Raw genomic sequence first — 22,276 nt, forward strand, 5'->3', positions numbered from 1 at the left:
TAGTAGAATTTGCACACATGAGATTTCTCTTCATCAGTCTTCATTTTGGCTATGTAAGATTTACTGTTCTGTTGCCTGAGACCATCAAGCTGGAGTGCAGCCCAATGCTAATTGAGTGTGCTAATACATAAAATGATTTTTTGTTATCTCACATTTTAAAGTTAATAGAGCACTTGAATGGCATATGTTCAATTAATGGTATAATTACTATTAGATAACCATATTGGTGTAAAGTAAAACTTACTTTGTTGTAATAAATGGTTTTTCTATAAGAATTAGATTTCAGAGAGCTTGAAAAAAATCTTTCAGTTTAGTGGATTTCAAACCTTTCTCTTTTTGAGAGAGAGAGAGGGTCTTGCTCTGTTGTCTGGGTGGCGATCGCTTAAGCATTCCTCTCACCTCAGCCTCCCAAGTAGCAGGGACTACAGGCACCACCACACCAGGGTAGTTTGTTTTTTGTTTTTTGGTTTTGTTTGTAGTGACAGGGTCTTGCTGTGTTGCTCGGGCTTATCTCAAACTCCTGGCCTCAAGCAGCCTCTCACAATGCTGGGATTAGAGCCATAAGCCACTGTGCCCAACCCCAGGATTTCAAACTTCTAATAGCAGAATCCTTTTGTTAAATCAGCTCTTCCACAGAATCCCGGAACCTAAATCCCAGTTGTATTGAAGTGTCTGTGAGGGGCATGAAGAGATACTCCTCACCCGTTCTTGTTAATACCTCCTAAAATAACTTCACAAATCATGATTTTTAAATTCACTGTCTTAGTTCAGTAATTTTGCAGATAAAGAATGTGAACATATAAGTATTTTCTCCACGTACCAGGGTTACATGGCCTGTTCTGTCTTCCTTCCATCCTCAGTATTTTGCACAGTGCCCAACATAGAGCAGATGCTCAATAAGAGTAAGTTAAATGGGCAGCTGGCTGAATAGTGGCAGGCAGAGCCCAGTAAGAAATTGTCTGTTGATTCTTCATTGGCTTTTTTTGTTACTAGTCCATATTACTGTCAATTGGTGTTTTTTGTTTTTATTTTTGTTTTGTTTTTTTTTTTGAGACGGAGTCTCGCTCTCTCACCCAGGCTGGGGTGCAGTGGCACAATCTTGGCTCACTGCAACGTCTGTCTCTCAGGTTCAGACAATTATCCTGCCTCAGCCTCCCGAGTAGCTGGAATTACAGCCTGGGCCCAGCTAATTTTTATATTTTTGGTAGAGACGGGTTTTCACCATGTTGGCCAGGCTGGTCTCAAACTCCTGACCTCAAGTGATCCGCCTGCCTCAGCCTCCGAAAGTGCTGGGATTACAGGTGTGAGCCACCGTGCCCAGCATACCGTCAATTGTTTTTTTGTTTGTTTGTTTTCTTTTTTTCCTTTAAAAATTGTAACTTTGCAGGCCAGGCAAGGTGGCATGCAACTGTAATCCTAGCTGCTTGTGAGGCTGAGGCAAGAGGACTGACTGAGCCCAGGAGTTCAGAGCTTTTTAGTGCATTATGATCACACCTGCAGATAGCCCTTATACTCCAACCTGGGCAGTGTTGTGAGACCCCCATCTCTAAAAAATAAAAAAAATTGTAACATTTGCATACCTTTATTTTGGGCGGGTCACTCTGGATCTCAGGTTTTTTTAAATGAGAATAAGAAAACCTGCCTCTTAAGTTTTCCTTAAAACTAAGTTAATAAATGGTGTCTATAGGAGACCAGGCGACAGAAGAAGAGGAAGGTGGTTATTCCTGTGGTACTGCAGAATCACATGACAGCAAAGGCATAGGCCTGGATGAAAGTGAACTTGATTCTGAGGCTGAACTCATGAGAAGTATGGGATTGCCACTTCAATTTGGTAGGATAACTGCACATAAGGATTTTGAGGTAAATATTAATTTACTTTTATTATTTCTCTCTCTTCGTTTTCTTTATAAAATATCACAAGGAATTACTTTTTATCAGATTAAATGCATTCACGATCAGCGCTCTCTACCTCTTTTTAAATGTATGTATTTATAAATTAACCAGAACTGTAAGTTGTAATATGTCCCAAGTGTGACTGTTCCTCCTCTTGGAAACTTAGATAGTATATCACTTGTTTGTGGAGCTAAAAGCCCATAGTGGGGCTTTAGAGTATTTTGTTTAATTTAATGTCAAAATAGACTTGGATTCTACTTTCTTTTATAGTTCATAAAGTACATTTTATATTCAAGTTATTTATCTGATATAGGTATCTATGAATACTAGAAATAAAGTTAAAATAAAAAAGAAAAAGAAAAAACATCAAAAGAAATACTTAGATGAAATTGTGCAAGAATCTTGGAGAAAAGAATATGAAGAAGACGACATTTTGGCTTCAGATGATCCATCTTCAATTGAACAGTATGAGAACACCAGAACATATGAACTTCAAAGCAAAAAAGATACTGAGACAGAAAATCCTCCAGTTGAAAACACATTATTTCCAAAGCTAGAAATTACAGAGAAATGGGAAAAGTATTGGAATGAATATGGAGGAGGACTATTGTGGCAAAGTTGGCAAGAAAAACATCCGGATCAAGCACTATCTTCTGAACCTTGGAACTTTCCTGATACAAAGGAAGAATGGGAGCAACATTATAGTCAACTTTATTGGTATTATTTGGAACAATTTCAGTATTGGGAGTCTCAGGGTTGGACTTTTGATGCCTCGCAAAGCTGTGATACAGATACTTACACATCTAAAACAGAAGCTGACGACAAGAATAATGAAAAATGCATGAAAGTTGACTTAGTATCTTTTCCATCTTCACCTATTATGGTTGATAATGATAGCTCTGGTACAAGTGATAAGGATCATAGTGAAATACTTGATGGAATTAGTAACATAAAACTGAATTCAGAGGAAGTAAAACAGAGCCAATTAGATTCCTGTACAAGTCATGATGGTCATCAACAGCTAAGTGAAGTTAGTAGCAAAAGAGAGTGCGCTGCTTCCGGCCAAAGTGAACCACGTAATGGAGGAACCAATGAGGAAAGCAACTCATCGGGGAATACAAGCACAGACCCACCAGCTGAGGGTAAGATTAACCAAGATTTATTCTGCCATGTAATGGTTAGCAAAATGAATTCATTTAGCAAAAGAACTACTAATCCTTTATTGTAGAGTTAAATAATACCAAGTACATTTCATATAATAATGAAATGATTTAATCCATCCTATTTTCATATCACAAGTTGTTATCCTTTTCTATTAATAAGAATATTTGCATACAGTTCTCAAAAGTATCATTCCTTCTCTTGTGCTTTGGTGGCTAATGAAGGAAAATGTGGAATCTCTTGAGAAATTAATTTAAAGTGAGCTTGGGACTTTTAGTTTTCCACAGCAAATGAATTTATAAGAGGCATGTTAGAAAGCAATTGAGAATGTACATTTGACATTAGGCAAATGTCTTATGAGTCATATGTGGAATTCACTTAGGACAAGTGAAGTCTTGCTGTGAAAAAAGATCTCAATGGGGCACAATATTAATTTATAACTGGAATGGTTAATTTCAGGATTCTCATCAATAAAATATCCAGGATAAGGAACTTGATTGATTCCTGAATAACTGATCAAAAAAAAGCTAATTGTGCAAACTGGTGCCACTCAGGACTAGAGAATGCCAATGAGAAGTGTTTTGAAAGGAGTTAACCTGAGTACGGTGCGATGAGAATGTTTACTTTGCATTGCTGTAAAGGAATACCTGAGACTGAGGAATGTTTAAAGAAAAGAGGTTTATTTTGGCTCACAGTTTTGCAGGCTGTACAGGAAGCATAGTCTCAGCATCAACTCCTGGTGAGGGCCTCAGGAACCTTCCAATTATGGCAGAAGGTGAAAGGGGCATAGGCATGCCACATGGCAAGAGAGAGAGCAAGAGAGAGGGGGGAGGTCCCAGGCTCTTGTTAGCAATCAGATATTGCAGTAACTCATTACCATGGGGAGGCACCAAGCCATTCATGAAGGATCTGCCCCATGACCCAAACACTTCCCACCAGACCCCACTTCCAACATTAGGGATCACATTTAAACATGAGGTTTAGAGGGGACAAACATCCAAACCCTATCAGTGCTCCTGCTGGGGAGAGGCTTCTGCCAATTAACAACACCAGGAAAATGGGAGAGGAGGAAATTTCTGTGACATCTGCATATCCTGAAGTTTTGGCATCCTGATGTTACATGCTGAAGACATCTAGTGTAGAGGAACTTTCTTCTCAGCCTTACTCTTTTGTGAAACAAATGGTTTTGACCTTTTACTTAACAATCAGATTTGCTTTGCTTATCTCAGATTGCTGATAAATACTTCATCCAGCTGACAGTTTCTAAAGAGCTCTGTCAACTTGCTTTTTTTCTCTATATTCTTAGATTCTTATAAGTGGAGCCTACCTCAGTATAATATTCTCATTCCTTTCTATTTTGGTGATACATTTTCATCCTTTTTTTTTTTTATTGAGATGGAGTCTCACTCTGTCACCCAAGCTGGAGTGCAGTGGCACTATCTCAGCTCACTGCAAGGTCCGCCTCCAGGGCTCAAGCAGTTCTCCAGCCTCAGCCTCCTGAGTAGCTGGGACTACAGGTGTGTGCCACCACATCCAGTTAATTTTTTTATTTTTTTATTTTTAGTAGATACGGGGTTTCACCGTGTTGGCCAGGCTGGTTTCAAACTCCTGACCTCAAGTGATCCTCCCGCCTCAGCCTCCCAAAGTGCATAGTCGTGAGCCACCATGCACAGCCATCCTTTTTTATCTGAAGATTTTATATTAGTATTCTGATACTCTTCTATACTCTCCTGATACCTTTCTTTACATATTTTGACCATAAAGTTTATAATATACATATTGGGCATTGTTTTGGCCTCTGACTTACTGTCTCATTTACCCTCTTTGGTTCTCCTCCCTCAGACATGTAACTCTCACAGTCTCTGCCTTCTGTTGCTTGTTCCCTTACTTATGTTTATAGATTGTCCATTTCTGTAATAACTCCAGTTTGTCTGCCATCAGGATGAATTTGAGGGTTTTAGATTTTGATTTGTTTTAGATCCTCCCTTGAGTTCAAAATTTAAGGTATAGGTTATGCTTCTATGTAAGTATGTTTTCTACTCTTTGTGGTTGGTGCCTTTCTGAAAGAGTCAAAGCTTCCCACTGTCTACCCTGCAGACATCTTTTTCCTCCTGGTCTCAGCCACCCACTTTCTTCCAGTCTGACAAAATAGAGAACAAAGACAGATTTGTGCCTCAGTTTTTGTCACCATAAGTTAAAGAACTCTTCTTAAAAGTATTGTCTTTGTTACTCTCATTATTAATGTTACTTTCATACTATATTAAAGGCAAATGAAGAGAAATTCTTCTTAATCAATGTGATTATGCCCCCTTTACAGTCATTTCAATTAAAATTCCATAAGAATGTGACTGCTAACAGCTATCACAAAGGCAGCTTTGTGGGTTAATTTGTGTAGATTTGGGCAGCTATGAAGAAGTAGTTTTAGTTTGTTGTTTGTTTTTTTTAAGTAGTTAGATCATGAACATTTTTAAACCTGTTAAAAAACTTTATACAAATTAAATTTAATAGAGTTTAACTGAGCAAAGAACGATTCTCGAATCAGGCAGCCCCAAGAGCCAGAATAGGTTCAGAGCAACTCCAGGGCTGCCACATGATTGGGATAACATTTATGGACAGAAAAAGAAAAATGATGTACAACGTACAGAAGGTGGAAGTGAGGTACACAAACAGCTGGATTGGTTACAGCCCAGCTTTTGCCTTACTTGAACACCATTTGAATGGTTGGCTGCCTGTGATTAGCCAAAACTGTGCTTGATACAAGAGTAGGTTACAGTCTTTTTATACCACCACTTAGGTTACAGTTCACTACGTGTGGAGAAACCTTTAAGCTGAGCTTAAAATGTATACATGGACAGTTTTAGGCTAAATTTAATTTAACAAACCTTATAGTTATGATTTTTAAAATGCTCAGACTCTGCATGTAGACACAAACAGGTAGATGTGAGCTGGCACTTTGATGCACATGTACAGTTCATTGTAGAAAAGGTGCTAAAATATTTTCATTGACTTTGCAAATAGCAGAAAAGTTGTCAAACCAAGGGGGAAAACCTACTGCAATATTTCTGCCTCTTTAGATTCACAGAAGTCTTCAGGAGCAAACACAAGCAAAGACAGACCACATGCCAGTGGTACTGATGGAGATGAAAGTGAGGAAGATCCACCTGAGCATAAGCCAAGCAAACTGAAGAGGAGGTAAGTTACATGAGACCCCTCTCACCAGAGCGTGTTAGAGTAAGCATTTGTATCCATAAGCGAGTGGTTATTAAATGATTGTTATGTTCACAACACCAGTAATCATGTAAGAAGAGGCGGGATCTACTGGTAAGATTCTGAGCCTTTGGACCTGGACCTGTGGTTAAGGCCAAACTCTGCCACCACTCACAAACTCTAAGTACATTTCTTTTTTTTTTTTTTTTTTTTTAAGACACGGTCTCGCTTTATTGCTCAGGCTGGAGTACGTGGTATGATCATAGCTCACTATGATCTTGAACTCCTCAGCTCAATTGATCCTTCTGCCTTGAGTAGCTGGGACTGCAGGCATGTGCCACCACTCCTGGTTAATTTTTTAAAATTTTTTATAGAGACAGGGTCTCGCTGTGTTGCCCAGGCTGATCTCAAACTCCTGGCCTCAAGCGATCCACTTGCCTTGGCCTTCCAAAGCACTGGGATTACAGGTGTGAGCCACCACACCCGGCCTAAGTACATTTCTTAATTTCTCATCTATAAGATTGGACTGATGCCTTTTTTGTGATTATTGGGTAGACAGGAGCTAGCATGTAATATATCTGACACTTAGTAGCTATCAATGGATCATAACTTTTAACTAATAATTAAATTCATATCTTCTCTCTCTCTCTCTCTCTCACCAGTTCTAATGTTTTTCAGAAGTCTGGATATATTTTATCCCAGATTTGTATTGCTGAAAAAGACCTCAAGGTCATGCTCTCATTGTATAGATAGGAACACTGAGGCAAACAGGAATAAGTACCTTGCTCAGAGTTTTCTTCACAGCAATGGCAGCTCTAAAGCCAGAGCCCAGATCAACTCTACTCGAAGCAGTGCAATTTCTGTTTACCACTGTGAAAGTTGTAAGAGTCAAAACAGAATCACTTGTGTCAGACACTGGTAAAATGTAGCCAGGGAAGGCCATGAAAGACTCTCATGCACTATTTGCCTGATAACAGGAACTGTCACAAGAAATTTTTCCAAGCCAAAGCATCACACAAAGACAGATAGCTGCTTATACAGGAACATGTGCCTGACACAGTCTCACAAGCCCAATTCGAAACTGCAGAGGCCTAACCATAACTCTCAGATTACAAGTTCCACCTAACAACCACTGGCTCTCCTAATCAAAACTCACCAGCTATTTGTTGTAAGATGCTGCCAGCACCAGTGAACTAACTTTCTAAACAACGTGCGTGACCTCTCTCCTCGGTGAAACTCTAACCTTTTCCTCTCTTCTTTGGACATTTCATGAGGCCACCTCATTCTGTGCTTATGTCCCAAACTGCAGTTCTGTTTTTGTGTTTTATAACCAAATAAAAGTTCTTTTTTTTTTGTATTCATCTCTACATTTTTTTCTTGAAGGTTTATACACTTGTACACATAATTAAACACGTAGAGAATAATGTAAGGTGGGATGTAGTCAGATGCTAACACTGTAAGTAACAAGGAAAGAATGGATCATTACTGAACTTGGAAGTTAGCTGGACACTTCATTTCTTTGACTGGATATGGGGTGCTCCACGTAAGACACTTGTACTCCATATAGCTTCTAGAAAAACAAGCGTGCCTCTACTGTGCTACCTCTGTATGGTAGACATTGCTTGTTAACTCCCCAGTTCCTGCTAGTTACTGGAGGCAAAGATCATGTTCAATGAGCGTAACTTATTTTGAAGGACAAACTTAGTAAGAATTATTTCTCACCATTTTCCTTTACTTGGAATTACGGCCAGGGGTAGTCACTGGTTACTAAAAGATCTCTAGTAGGTGGATTCTCCTGGGTTACCTAATATCACTTGTATCACAACCTTATTCTTTTTAGTAATTTTTTTCTTTTAAAATTTTTTTGGATTGTATTGATACTTATCAAACGTTTCCTTGTTTGTTTTTAAGGGAAACCTCTGGAGAAATCACTTTAGGAGATTAATTTAAGGCTGCAGCTTTTACTGATGTTTTTCCAAAGGAAAATTGAGAGATTATATTTGTACCATACCTAGGAATAGAAATCATTACTTGACATGGATTAAGACTGGAATACTTATTGCTGTGTTCCAGCTCCTGGGTACTTACCTTATTTGGAAAATTCTAATTAAAGTATTTTTTTTCCTGGTTTCCTGGATTTGTGAACTATGGTTGATTATGGTGTTGGGAAGTTTGCATGGGTCAATTATATTGCCTTTTTTATATTTATCTGAACTAGTGGGCTCTGATGGTAATGGCTTATCACTGTTTACCTTTTCTTTATTTAGCCATGAACTGGACATTGATGAAAACCCAACTTCAGACTTTGATGGCAGTGGTTCCCTTCTAGGATTCAAGTATGGCTCAGGACAAAAGTAATTATTCATAAAAGCTATTGTTTTCCAGATGTCCTAACCACTTCAGCTATCTTAGAGCACTCTGATACTCAGATAACTAATAAATGATCATGTGTTGAGATGTTATCATTAAATCACTTCTTGTTAGAATTGTGGTAGAGATATCCCTGTACATTTGATGTGTTCATATGCTTTAACTCAGTTGCACTTTATAGCAATCCAGTGTTGTTATTCCATTTCATAGATAAAGCAACTGCAGCTCACAGAGGCTTTGACTTTACTGGAGAGGGAATTTAGGCCCAGCTCTTGTGACTTCTAAGCATGGTTCTCTTCTCACCTAGTGTCTCACATGTGTACATCTGAAGACCATAGCAAACATGCCATGAAAAGTTGAAATCTCAATAACCTCTTTTTCTATTATGAAAGAGTAAAATTAAAACAAACCAAATAACAAGTAAAAAGTAAAAAATATTTTCTTCCAGTCGTTCTCAGATGTAGGCAGTGTTTTAAAGAGTTTGGCACTTTGAGAGGCTGGGCAATATAGGGAGACCCCATCTCTACAACACATTTAAAAATTAGCTGGGTTTAGTGGTGCATGCTTGTGTTTCCAGCTCCTCGGGAGGCTGAGATGGGAGGATCACTTCAGCCCGGGAGGTTGAGGGTGCTGTGATCCATGATGATGTCACTGCACTCCAGCCTGGGTAACAGAGTGAGACTCTCAAAAAAAAGAGTTTGGCATACGTCCCTCCAAATTTACTGTTGTGTGCTATGACTACATACATGTACACACATTTTTTGTTTGTTTTGTTTTTTGAGACAGAGTCTCACTCTGTCGCCCAGGTTGCAGCACAGTGGTGCGATCTCAGCCCACTGCGACATCCGCCTCCTGGGTTCAAGTGATTCTCCTGCCTCAGTCCCCCAAGTAGCTGGGACTACAGGCATGCACCACCATGCCCTGCTAATTTATTTATTTATTTATTTATTTTAATTTTTTTTTTTTTTTTTAGTAGAGACAGGGTTGCACCATATTGGCCAGGCTGGTCTCAAACTCCTGACCTCAGGTGATCCACCCACCTTGGCCTCCCAAAGTGCTGGGATTACAGGCGTGAGCCACCGCGCCTCACCATGTACACACATTTTACTTCTCTTTGTGTAAAACAGAAAAATTAGGTCATATTATACATACTCTCCAGTTTGCTTTTCTCCCTCAACAATGTACCATAGACACTCTTTCTTGTTGGTAGAAACATTTAGCTAATTCTGTAAATGAGGGCATTGTGTTTTATCAATTATCCTAATTAACAACATCTAAATTGTTTCCTAAGATCTGAGCATAATGCCCTAGAAGGTCCCTCCAGATTATTACGTGTGCCTGCCTGCCTTCCTTCCTTCCTTAGGGTCTCGCTCTGTAACACAGGCTGGAGTGCAGTGCTGTTTTCAGTTTTTTCATGGAGATGGGGTCTTGCTATGTTACCCAGGCTGGTCTTAAACTCTTGGCCTCAGGTGATCCTCCCATCTCAGCCTCCTAGAGTGCAGGGATTGCAGGCATGAGCCACCATGCCCAGTCCATTTATTCCTTCTTATTGCTGAATAGAATTCCAATGTATGGATGTACCAAAATTTGCTCAACCATGCAACAATTGAAGGGCATTTGGATTATTTGTGGCATTTTGCTGTTACAAATAAAGCAGCAGTGCAGGTGCAGTGGCTCATACCTGTTATCCCAGCACTTTGGGAAGCTGAGGTAAGAAGATTGCCTGAAGCCAGAGGTTGAGACTAGCCTGGGTAACATAGCAAGGCAGAAAATAAAAAAATAAAATGAAATTTCAAAAGTAAACAAAGCTGCTGTGAACATTTGTGTATAGAAGACATAAGATTTCTCTGGGATTAAATGCCCAAGCATTAAATATAAAGGAACATGGGTAGTTGTGTTAGAACAACTAGAGATTTTATCGTACATGACATGAAGACTAAACTGAGTAGGTAAAGCCTGCTAAAGACAGCTTACACCAGTAATCTAAACCATGACTGGGTTCTTTGATGTTTCTAAAGGTTGAGATTTCAAGTCCTACTTATCTGTTTCATAAGTTGTGAAATTTAAGTAGATACCTACACATTATGAAATCAGCAAGAAAGGGACACGAGGAATGTCTCAAAATTGAATTGAATTCAAATTAGTTCAGAAGTACATGTTGACTCTTATAGTTTCTAAAGATTATCAGTTTTTCTCCCTTAGGTATTTCAAGGCAATTATAGTTAATATAATCAATAGTTCGTATAATCATTTAAGGCTAAGATCATAAAGTTTAGCATGTAAAAAGGTTTTTAAATTCCTGGCAGGATGTATTACTATGCACATGTAATTTTATTGAGGAATCCTTGGGTAGATTTTGATAGTATACACTTGTAGAAATCTATTTCTTTTCTTGCCTGAGACTTAACTACTTAACTACTCTTCTATTTAGAGCACCCAATTCTACTTAAAAGAGAAGGATAAAATATCCTGTTTATTAAAAGAAGTTTATAATATGGCTACAAAGTGAGACCTGACATTTAAACCCAGACTATTCTGGATTTTATAAATGCTAAAGTGTACGTGACACTCTTAAGTCCCTAACAGTTTGTTGGAGAGGGAGTTAATTGAGGCTTAATATAATCAAAGGAGGCTTCATAGCAGATACATATCTTTTAGGACTGGAAAATTTCAGATGGTTAAATCAGACATTCTCTAGTTATTTTGATACGAAGGGTTCGCTTCTTTTGTAAGCTCAGATTGATTTAGATAATTCAAATGTATCCAGAAATGTGTTAAAGAGCTTTGACATCACCCTACCTTGAGAATATTTATGTATTTATATTTCCCTAACAAGGGGATAGGGTTTTCATTTGTTTGTTTGTTTGTTTTACTATTTATTTATTGCAGTCTACTATGTAATTTCTACTTTCTCCTCTATATTAGGTATGTTGCACTTCCCAACTTTGGTGTTACACATTTGGTTTAGAATTAACATGAAAGTTAGACCATCAACTCTTCTGCAAGTTGAACTTGATTTTATCATTTTCATAATTTTAAAAAGGGAATTAAAATGGTGTAAAAATGAGTGAAAATGTTAGTTTCATCCTCTTTTCCTATAAGGAAATATAATCCTAGAATTTAAGTTGTGAATAACTTGTTTTGATCTGGTCACAGATATGGTGGAATCCCAAATTTCAGTCATCGGCAGGTCAGGTATTTAGAGAAGAATGTGAAGCATAAGTCTAAGTACCTGGACATGCGCAGACAAATAAAGATGAAAAACAAACACATCTTCTTTACCAAAGAGTCAGAAAAACCATTTTTCAAGAAAAGCAAAACTCTGAGTAAGGTATGTATAAATTTTGTTGCATATTTGTAGATAGAATCATGTTTTGTAAGTTTGACCTCTTAAAATTGTTGTATTCAAATAGGAAGCCTGTTTCTACCAGGTATCGAGGTACATAATTTTTTTTTTTTTTTACTTGCTTCTTGAAGGCATATATTATGTAAACTAAATCTGAAAAAAGGCAAGTTGAGGTAGGGTGAAAAGGAAGTGTTTGAAAGCTACAAAGTACTAGTGTCTGAGATTATTTAAAAAACGCAGCCGCCAGGCGTGGTGGCTCACACCTGTAATCCCAGCAATTTGGGAGGCTGAGGCAGGTGGATCACCTGAGGTCGGGAGTACCAGACAAACCTGACCAACATGGAAAACCCTGTCTCTACTAAAAATACAAAATTAGCTGGGCATGGTGGCGCTTGCCTGTAATCCCAGCTACTTGGGAAGCTGAGGCAGGAGAATCACCTGAACCCGGGAGGCGAAGGTTGCAGTGAGCCGAGATCGCGCCTTTTCACTCCAGCTTGGGCAACAAGAGCAAAACTCCATCTCAAAAAAAAAACACGCAACCTTGGCCGGGCATGGTGGCTCACACCTGTAATCCCAGCACTTAGGGAGGCTGAGGCGGATGGATCACCTGAGGTCAGGAGTTCGAGACCAGCCTGGCCAACATGGTGAAACCCCATCTCTACTAAAAATATAAAAATTAGCCAGGCATGATTGCGGGTGCCTGTAATCCCAGCTACTCGGGAGGCTGAGGCAGGAGAATTGCTTGAAATTTGGGAGTGGAGGTTGCAGTGAGCTGAGATCGTGCCATTGCACTCTAGCCTGGGAGACAGAGTAAGACTCTGTCTCAAAAAAAAAAAAACACAGCCTTGCCTATGTAGTAACAGACAAGAACAAGAAACAATTTCTCATCTGTTTTAGGCTAGGTAGGTGTATTAGTCTGTTTTCGGGCTGCTAATAAAGACATACCCAAGACTGGATAATTTTTGAAGGAAAGAGGTTTAATTGACTCACAGTTCTGCAGGGCTGGGGAGGCCTCAGAAAACTTACAATTATGGTGGAAAGGGAAGCAAACAACTCCTTCTTCACATGGCAGCTAGAGAGAGAAATGAGTGCCCAGCAAAGGGGGAAGCACCTTATAAAACCATCAGATCTCATAAGAACTAACTCAGCATCACAAGAAGAGGATGGGAGAAACTGCCCCCATGATTCAACTATCTTTACCTGATTCCTCCCACAACACGTGGGGATTATGGGAACTATGATTCAATATAAGATTTGGGTGGGGACACAGCCAAACCATACCAGTAGGATCCTAATAGTCCAAATTCTGATGCAGCTTTATATTATAAGCTTTAATTCTGAGTTCTTCCAGAAGTGATCAGTCACAGTTTACACCTTGTAACAAGTTCACCCCGATAGCATGAAACACAAGGCCAATTTATTGATTCACATTATTACCTGAAATATTCATATGCCCTCTCTTGGACTTTGCTATACCTGCCATCCAAGTACCTGGGAAACAAAAGTAGTTAGAAAATTGTTTGGTGTGATGAATTACCTTTCTATATTCTAAGGGGTAAAAAACACTTTCTAATGAGCAGAACCTTCATGTCAGTCACATCTCCAGCAGCTCTTCAGGACAGTAGACCATAATCTTAGACTCCATGATGTCTCTGTTTGTATTGTTCGTTTTTTAAGGCTAGTCAGATGACTCTTTTTCCCCTCAATACAGTGTCCTCCCTAACTTCAGCATACTTGTAAAATATGCTACATATATATATAACTGGTTTTATTTTGTATTACATTTCAGGTTGGTTGGCTGCTGGTGATGTTTTAATAAATACGTTCGTGGTGCTAGTTATATCTGAAACAGACTGCCTAGTATTAGTCCAGTCAGTGCCATAGGACTTTCCGTAATGTGTTGGATATAATAGCCCCTATGCATTCATCTATAGATGAGTGCAGAAACAGCTACTAGGCATTGCTGAGGAAAAAAGATATGTAACTGTTGTGTCTAACTTAGATACCTAATTTGTTTATAGGCACATTTCTTTAGAGGAAGATTCTGGGTTGTTGCCCATCATGTCTACCACTTCATTCTAATTTACTCACTCTCAGGAAGGTCATGAAGACAAGATAGGAAGAATATTCTTGTTACAGAAGATGCAAAGAAGTATATGATCTGATGCTGAGCCTTGTTTACATTCCAAAGAACAAACATTTGCTGAGACATATCTTACTGGCTCTACTGTTGCATTAAAAGGCAACTTTGATTTTTTTCCAAGGTAGACTGCTTCTATTCTTACAGAAGAATTGGCCCTAAATCTTTTTAGGGTTCATCTTTGATGCTAAGTAACATTTACATAGATTGTAGCTTGACCATTGCAGAAAGGTCTATATAATTTGAAAAACTAAAATTAATGATTCAGTAGTAAGTAGGTACATTTGTGATGTAGCTGTAGCACAGTTAAATTGTTAAGAACCCTTATGGAAAAGCCACTGGGACAGTTTGGCTTTATCCTCTTAGTGTTTATTGATAGCAGGAAGTATTTAATCTGATATTTTTTTCCTTTTAAAGAAAACTTTAATAAGGTCATGGCATGCCCAGATAGCATTCTGATTAGGTCAGAATTACTTACTAGTAAGCTTGTGTGATGCAGTCTGCTTTTCAGAGCCAATAATTTTGACACAGCTTTTCAGTCAAGTGACAAATTGTAATAGGTAGAAAGATTCTGTGTAGTTTGGAATTAATTCCTGCTCATGATGTCATCTTAAAATTTAAGGTAGAAAAATTCCTCACATGGGTTAATAAACCAATGGATGAAGAAGCATCACAGGAATCGTCTTCTCATGACAATGTGCACGACGCTTCCACAAGTAGTGATTCAGAGGAACAAGACATGTCTGTTAAAAAAGGTGATGACCTACTGGAGACTAATAATCCAGAACCTGAAAAGTGTCAGAGCGTATCTTCAGCTGGTGAACTTGAAACAGAAAACTATGAAAGAGACAACTTGCTAGCAACTGTTCCAGATGAGCAGGATTGTGTTACTCAAGAAGTGCCAGACTCCCGCCAGGCAGAAACTGAAGGTAACACTAAATATGCTTCAACTTGCTAATGGATTTAGATAAAATTTTTTTTGTTAGTATGTTTTTTCTTAGTTTTCACTTGTGAATCTTCTGTACCTAAGGAGTCACTGCTACTTATTTTTAAGTGAGAGAAGGCATATTAAGTGTACATGTTCTAACTGGCTATGACTTAGCACCCACAGCACTCCTCACTCTTGGCTGAGTGAACATGATCAAGTAGAAAAGGAAAGACTGTTGGGAGCATTGTGTCTGCAGACCACTGTCTGCAGTTCAACTTGGCCTCTGCTGGTACTCAGTTCCATGGGCTAAAGGTGGCCATCCTTTGCCTTCTTCGTATGTGGTGTAGCTTTGGTTTACTTCTTCCTTTTTTTTTGTGAGACAGGGTCTCATTCTGTCGCCCAGGCTGGAGTGCAGTGGCACAATCACAGCTCACTACATCCTTGACCCCCAGGGTTCAAGCAGTCCTCCCACCTCAGCTTGAGTAGCTGGGACTACATGTGCATACCACCATGCCTGCTTAATTATTTAATTTTTTTTGTAGAGACACAGGGTCTCACTATATTGCTGAGGCTGGTTGCCAAAGGCTCAAGCAATCCTCCCACCTTTGCCTCCCAAAGTGCTGGGATTACAGACATGAGCCACCATGCTCGGGCTGGTTTCCTTTTGGTGTGTTTTTGTGTGTTTATGTGTGTGTGGTTGATGATGGTCATGTGTTTTTGATGGCACGTTAATATAAAAAGTATTCAGAGCAGTTGGCTCTAATGAATAAACTGAGTAACATTTTCAATTTATGCACTTTTGTATTCGAATTTTTATAGCAAAAGTTCTTATATAGTTTAATAATGGTATTATGAAACCATTATATTTATTGTGATCATATTTATTTATTACTATGGAAAATAACTTATTTGAGTCTTGATTTTTTTTTTTCTTAGTGCAAGTGTGGGTGCATGTGTATGTGTGATGTTTTTATCACATATTTCTTTACATTCTAAACAGCATACCTACAGTAGTTTACATTTCTTTTATTATCAATGTTATAATAACCGATGTTCATATGACATTTGTAGGTTTATGAAATGCTTTTATGTGTCTTATTCTCATTTAATCTGTAAGGTAGCCCAGGGAAGTAGGTGGAATTATTTTCCATTCTGTAAATACAGAAAGTAAAGCTGAGAGAAATTTAAAAATTAGCCCAAGTAAGTGGCATAGCTAGGACTCATTACCAGCTTCTCCAATTGCTAAGTCCCATTTTCCTGCACTACCCCACTTCCATAAACACCAATTCTCATGATGCTGGTTATTTTTACCTGGGGTAGTACCACCTTCACAGGGGCATTTGGAAGATGCTGGTTGTTAGAATGACATTTGGAATTCTGGCATTTAGTACTCAGTTACTTAATGCTAGGTCATGTACAGGATGGTCTTGCACAACAAAGAATTATTCCACCCACAATGTCATTATACCCCCTGTTGACAAATAATCACCTTACTTTGCTATTGGTGACACTTGTTTGGGGATGGGGAGATCTGACCTTACTGAATCATGATGACACTTTTTACTATTTACAATGATCAGATGAACATATTAGGACATAGCCCTATCCTTGAGGACCATTTGAGTGTGTAATGGAGTCTTATTCTTTGTTAGCCATCACCTCTTGTTTTTATACTTAACTGTGAAAAAAGTCTCATCTTTCTATGTTGTTGCTTCTAATTTGCTGAAGACTGAAACCAAATAACCAAACTGATAAAAATTATTTAAGGAAAAAAATCACTCTCTGAATGAATGAGATCCTTTTCCGTGGAATGGAGCTAGTGACCCTTGTTTCAGTTTCTCGGATGCCATGTGACTTCGATGTGGCTGACAGCTACAGCCTAATCTAGTCCTTGATAGAAAGGAAATGTTTAGATTTCTATAATTCACCACATAAAGCAGTGTCTTGGCTAACAGAAGTATTAACTTTTATGTCTATAGCAGTATTTCTACATATGTCCTGTCACTGCTGTGAATTAAGTTAGTAAAACACCACTCACTAACTCATTCATTCATTCTTTTTTTTTTAGACAGAGTCTTGCTCTGTTGCCCAGGCTGGAGTGCAATGGCGCATTCTCAGCTCACTGCAACCTCCGCCTCCCAGGTTCAAGCGATTCTTCTGCCTGAGCCTCCCGAGTAGCTGGGATTAGAGGTGCCTGCCACCGTGCCCAGCTAATTTTTGTATTTTTTTTAGTAGAGATGGGGTTTCACCATGTTGGTCAGGCTGATCTTGAACTCCTGACCTCAGTGATGCACCTGCTTCAGGCTCCCAAAGTGCTGGGATTATAGGCATGAGCCACTGCGCCCAGCCCCATCATTCTTTTTTTTTTTTTTTTTTTTTTTTTTTTTTTTTTTTTTTTTTTTGAGACAGAGTCTTACTCTGTTGCCCAGGCTGGAGTGCAGTGATGCAATCTCGGCTCACTGCAAGCTCCGCCTCCCAGGTTCACGCCATTCTTCTGTCTCAGCCTCCCAAGTAGCTGGGATTACAGGCACCTACCACCACACCTAGCTGATTTTTGCATTTTTAGTAGAGATGGGATTTCACCATGTTGGTCAGGCTTGTCTTGAACTTCTGACATGCCTCAGCCTCCCAAAGTGCTGGGATTACAGGTGTGAGCCACCTCGCTCAGCCCACTCATTCCTTTTATAGGAATTAATAATTGGAGTTTAGGCCAGGCGCAGTGGCTCACGCCTGTAATCCCAGCACTTTGGGAGGCCAAGGCGGGTGGATCACAAGCTCAGGAGATCAAGACCATCCTGACTAACACGGTGAAACCCCGTCTCTACTAAAATACAAAAAAATTAGCCGGGCATGGTGGCAGGCGCCTGTAGTCCCAGCTACTCGGGAGGCTGAGGCAGGAGAATGGCGTGAACCCGGGAGGCGGAGCTTGCAGTGAGCCAAGATCGTGCCACTGCACTCCAGCATGGGCGACAGAGCCAGACTTCGTCTCTAAATAAATAAATAAATGAATGAATGAATGAATGAATGAATGAAGCTTAAAGAGCCTCGGTTACTTTCCCAAGCTTACAAAGCCAATAAGTAGCAAAATGCTGGTGGTGATTGAAGCCAGTGGCGTTTTCATCAGGCTCTCCTGTTTCTCTGGGCGTGTCATTATATACATGTTCTGCTTGTAATTATTTGATGTGGCTTCATTTTTAGATAAACTCACCTGTGATACTAATTTTTTTCTTAGTGAGCATCTATATTCTTTATATTTTATTTTAGCTGAAGTGAAAAAGAAGAAGAACAAGAAGAAGAACAAAAAGGTGAATGGTCTGCCTCCTGAAATAGCTGCTGTTCCTGAGCTGGCAAAATACTGGGCCCAGAGGTACAGGCTCTTCTCCCGTTTTGATGATGGGATTAAGTTGGACAGAGGTAAAGTATATATGTATTTTTTAGCTTTATTTTGAAACCACTTCAAACTTAAAAAGAAAGTTGTAAGAATAATACAGGGAATGTTCATATCCCCTTTACCCAGATTCAGCTATTTTCAACATTTTGCCCCATTTACGTTCTCATTCTCTCTCCATATGTATGTGTGTGTATCTTTTTCTGATCAGTACTTAACACACATCATGCTCATACTTCTTAATACTTTAGTGTATATTTGCTAAGGACAAGTATATTTTTGTTTAAAATAGTGAATTATCAACTTAACATTGTTCCAGTATTTTAATCTACAGTTTATACTCTAATTTCATTAATTGTCCTAATCTTGTCCTTTATCACGTTTTTTTCCTTCCAGTATAGGATCATGTATCATTGCGTTTATTTTTCAAGTTCTTTAGTTGCCTTTAATGTGGAATGTTTCCTTAGCCTTTTTTGTCTTTCATGACTGACATTTTTCAAAGGATCAATGGCCATTTATTTTATAGGATGTCCTTCAATTTGGGGGGGTGTGTGTGTGTATTTTTAAAATTTCAGACTTGGGTTTAATCTGTATTTGTAGCATGTTAGGATAGATAGCAAAAGCAATTGATAAATTATTAAACAGAAAACCTGATGAAGAAATATCTAGTGCAGAAGGATACAATTTAATGAATTTACTTCGCAAATTTTGAATTCTTTCTCCAGCTTTCCTGCTGTGATCTGCAACAACTTACTTAACTCAGTCTTGCAGACTGATGCTCGTTTTCATATTGGGGTTACCTAAATATTGGTTTTTATTAACTATCAAAATCAGAAGTTCTTGATCTATGATGGAATTTCAGGGATTCTCTGACCCTTTTAAAACAATTTGCAAAATGCTGTGTATTGGAAAAAGTACGTAGGAATTTGTAAGGAGAAATAAGGCTGGAAAACACTTGCAATTCTATAAAAGTGTATATTCTTATTTTTCCAGTATTGAAGAGCCATTTAAAGTTTTGGTAAGGGGAGACAACAGGAAAATTAACACACGTTATTTTTATTTGTTTATTTTTCTTTTCTTTTTATTTTTTCTTTTCTTTTTTCTTTTTTTTATTTTTTTGAGACAGGGTCTCACTCTGTCACCCACGCTGGAGTACAGTGGCACAGTCTTGGCTCAGCAACCTCCACCTCCCAGGCTAAAGCAATCCTTATGCCTCCGCCTCCTAAGTAGCTGGGATTACAAGCAAGCACTACCATGCTTGGCTAATGTTTTGTAGAGACAGGGTTTTGCCATGTTGCCCAGGCTGCTCTCAAACTCCTGTGCTCAAGTGATCCACCACGCCCAGCCCAGCACATCATTTTGTTCAGATAATTGTCTTTCTGAAAAATGTAAATTTTTTCTACTAGGAAAGAAGGAGGTCAGTATTCTCTTTCCTCTAGAGTGGACACAGGACCTCATTTCTGACAATGATGAGGGCTCTGCTATTCCTTGTGTACTTCTGCAACCCTATGGCCTTTTGCTATCCAGCTCCTTGCTTTTTCCGACCCTTTAAAAGCATGCAGTTTTGGCCAGGCATGGTGGCTCATGCCTGTAATCCCAGCACTTTGGGAGGCTGAGGCAGGCAAATCACTTGAGGCCAGAAGTTCAAGACCAGCCTGGCTAACATGGCAAAACTCTGTCTCTCCTAAAAATACAAAAATTGGCTGGGCGTGGTAGCGTGTGCCTGTAGTCCCAACTACTCAGGAGGCTGAAGCATGAGAATTGCTTGAACCCAGGAGGCGGAAGTTGCAGTGAGCCAAGATCATGCCGTTGCACTCCAGCCTGGGCAACAGAGCAAGACACTGTCTCCAAAAAAAATGCAGTTTTTTCTGGAGTGTCCAATACAAATCCAGGCTATTGCTTCAACCTTAGGAGTGAAATAATTGGGAAACTCAGCGGAGTGTGGGGGAGCTAGCCAATTAGAGCAGCTAGTTCTCTATTTTCCACAGGAGTCAGTAGTTAAAGCCTCAAAGAGAAACATCAAAATTGTAAATTCAGTTATTGGAAAGATGGAGGTATACAGTATTACAAAAGAATTAGGTTAAGAATTGAGGTCATCATTTCTGTGGAAATTGGGAATGGTACTGCTTTTTATAACAAGCTTTGAATTTTTTTCTTTAAAACTGGGTGATTTATAATTTTTTAAAAAGGGAAACTAAGCTTTTTAAAAGTATGTAAGATATAGTAATGTTTGCTATGTTTATGCTTGCCTTGGCTTCTTGAAATTGAACATGCTAACACAAATACTCTTCCTTTGCAGAGGGCTGGTTTTCAGTTACACCCGAGAAGATTGCTGAACACATTGCTGGCCGTGTTAGTCAGTCCTTCAAGTGTGACGTTGTAGTAGACGCATTCTGTGGAGTTGGAGGAAATACCATTCAGTTTGCCTTAACAGGAATGAGAGGTAATTAGCCATCAATGGAAGTGAACTGTTTTATGTCCAGTTAATTCAGTAAATGTTTCCATTTTGCTACAGCCTATCTTACTGAGATTTAATATATAATTAATAATTTAATATGAAATGATATAAAATAATAGCTAGCATATATTAAGCATATACTTTGTATTGCATACTGGTGTAAATGCTTCCTACAGTTGACCCTTGGACAATACAGGTTTGAACTGCATGAGTCCACTTACACCCAGATTTTTTTCAGTAAATATATTGGAAAATGTTCTGGAGATTTGTGACAAAAAAAAGAAACTCGCAGATGAATCCCCTGTAACCTAGATACATTGAAATAATGTAAAAGGTAGGAATGTCATGAATGCATGAAACATAGGTAGATACTAGTTTGTTTTATCATTTACTACCATAAAATATGCACAAATCTGTTATAAAAAGTTAAAATTTGACTGGGCATGGTGTTTCATGCCCATAATTCTAGCATTTTGGGAGTTAGAGGCAGGAGGATCACTTGAGGCCAGGAGTTTGAGACCAACCTGGTCTCTAGAAAAAATTTTAAAAATTGGCCAGGCGTAGTGGCTTACCCCTGTAATCCTGGCACTTTGGTAGGCCAAGGTAGGCGGGTCACCTGAGGTCAGGAGTTCGACACCAGCCTGGCCAACATGGTGAAACCCCGTCTACTAAAATTACAAAAATTAGCTGGGCATGGTGGCATGCATCTGTAATCCCAGCTATGGGAGGCTGAGGCAGGAGACTCGTTTGAACCTAGGAGGCAGAGGTTGCAGTGAGCCGAGATCGTGCCACTGCACTCCAGCCTGGGCAACAGAGTGAGACTCCATCTTAAAAAAAAAAAAAAAAAGAAAAAATTTAAAAATTAGCCAGGCATGGTGGTGTGTGCCTATAGTCCCAGCTACTCAGGCTGAGATGAGAGGATGACCTGAGCCCAGAAATTGCAGGCTGCAGTGAGCTGTGATTGCACCACTGTACTCTAGCTCAGGCAACAGAGTGAGACCTAGGCTCTTAAAAAAAATTGTAGGCCGGGCGCGGTGGCTTATGCCTGTAATCCCAGCACTTTGGGAGGCCGAGGCAGGCTGATCACCTGAGGTGGGGAGTTCGAGACCAGCCTGACCAACATGGAGAAACCCCGTCTCTCCTAAAAATACAAACATTAGCCGGGCGTGGTAGTGTGTGCCTGTAGTCCCAGCTACTCAGGAGGTTGAGACAAGAGAATCGCATGAACCCGGGAGGTGGAGGTTGCAGTGAGCCGAGATCATGCCAGCTGCATTCCAGCCTGGGCAACAGAGCGAGACTCCACCTCAAAAAAAAAAAAAAAAAAAGACAAAAAAAAACCTACCTTATCAATAAATATAGTACTGTAAATGTAGTTTCCTTATGAT

At 39.2% G+C, this 22,276-nt stretch overlaps 1 protein-coding gene across 3 annotated transcripts in view; it reads left to right on the top strand.

Moving 5' to 3' along the window:
• The window catches only part of TGS1 (trimethylguanosine synthase 1), a 54,218-nt gene that overhangs the window by 10,548 nt on the left and 21,394 nt on the right, over positions 1–22,276 (top strand). For 2 of the 3 annotated variants that reach the window (XM_016959490.4, XM_016959493.4), the window contains 8 exons: positions 1,688–1,860; positions 2,207–3,035; positions 6,129–6,246; positions 8,529–8,615; positions 11,788–11,962; positions 14,740–15,046; positions 18,310–18,459; positions 20,733–20,876. In XM_016959490.4, coding sequence (XP_016814979.3) covers positions 1,688–1,860; positions 2,207–3,035; positions 6,129–6,246; positions 8,529–8,615; positions 11,788–11,962; positions 14,740–15,046; positions 18,310–18,459; positions 20,733–20,876 — 1,983 coding nt within the window. The remainder of the gene's footprint in view (positions 1–1,687; positions 1,861–2,206; positions 3,036–6,128; positions 6,247–8,528; positions 8,616–11,787; positions 11,963–14,739; positions 15,047–18,309; positions 18,460–20,732; positions 20,877–22,276) is intronic. The other variant, XM_016959492.4, reaches the window with a different exon arrangement.

Source organism: Pan troglodytes, chromosome 7, assembly GCF_028858775.2.
Source record: "Pan troglodytes isolate AG18354 chromosome 7, NHGRI_mPanTro3-v2.0_pri, whole genome shotgun sequence".
In the NCBI taxonomy this organism is placed as follows: domain Eukaryota; kingdom Metazoa; phylum Chordata; class Mammalia; order Primates; family Hominidae; genus Pan; species Pan troglodytes.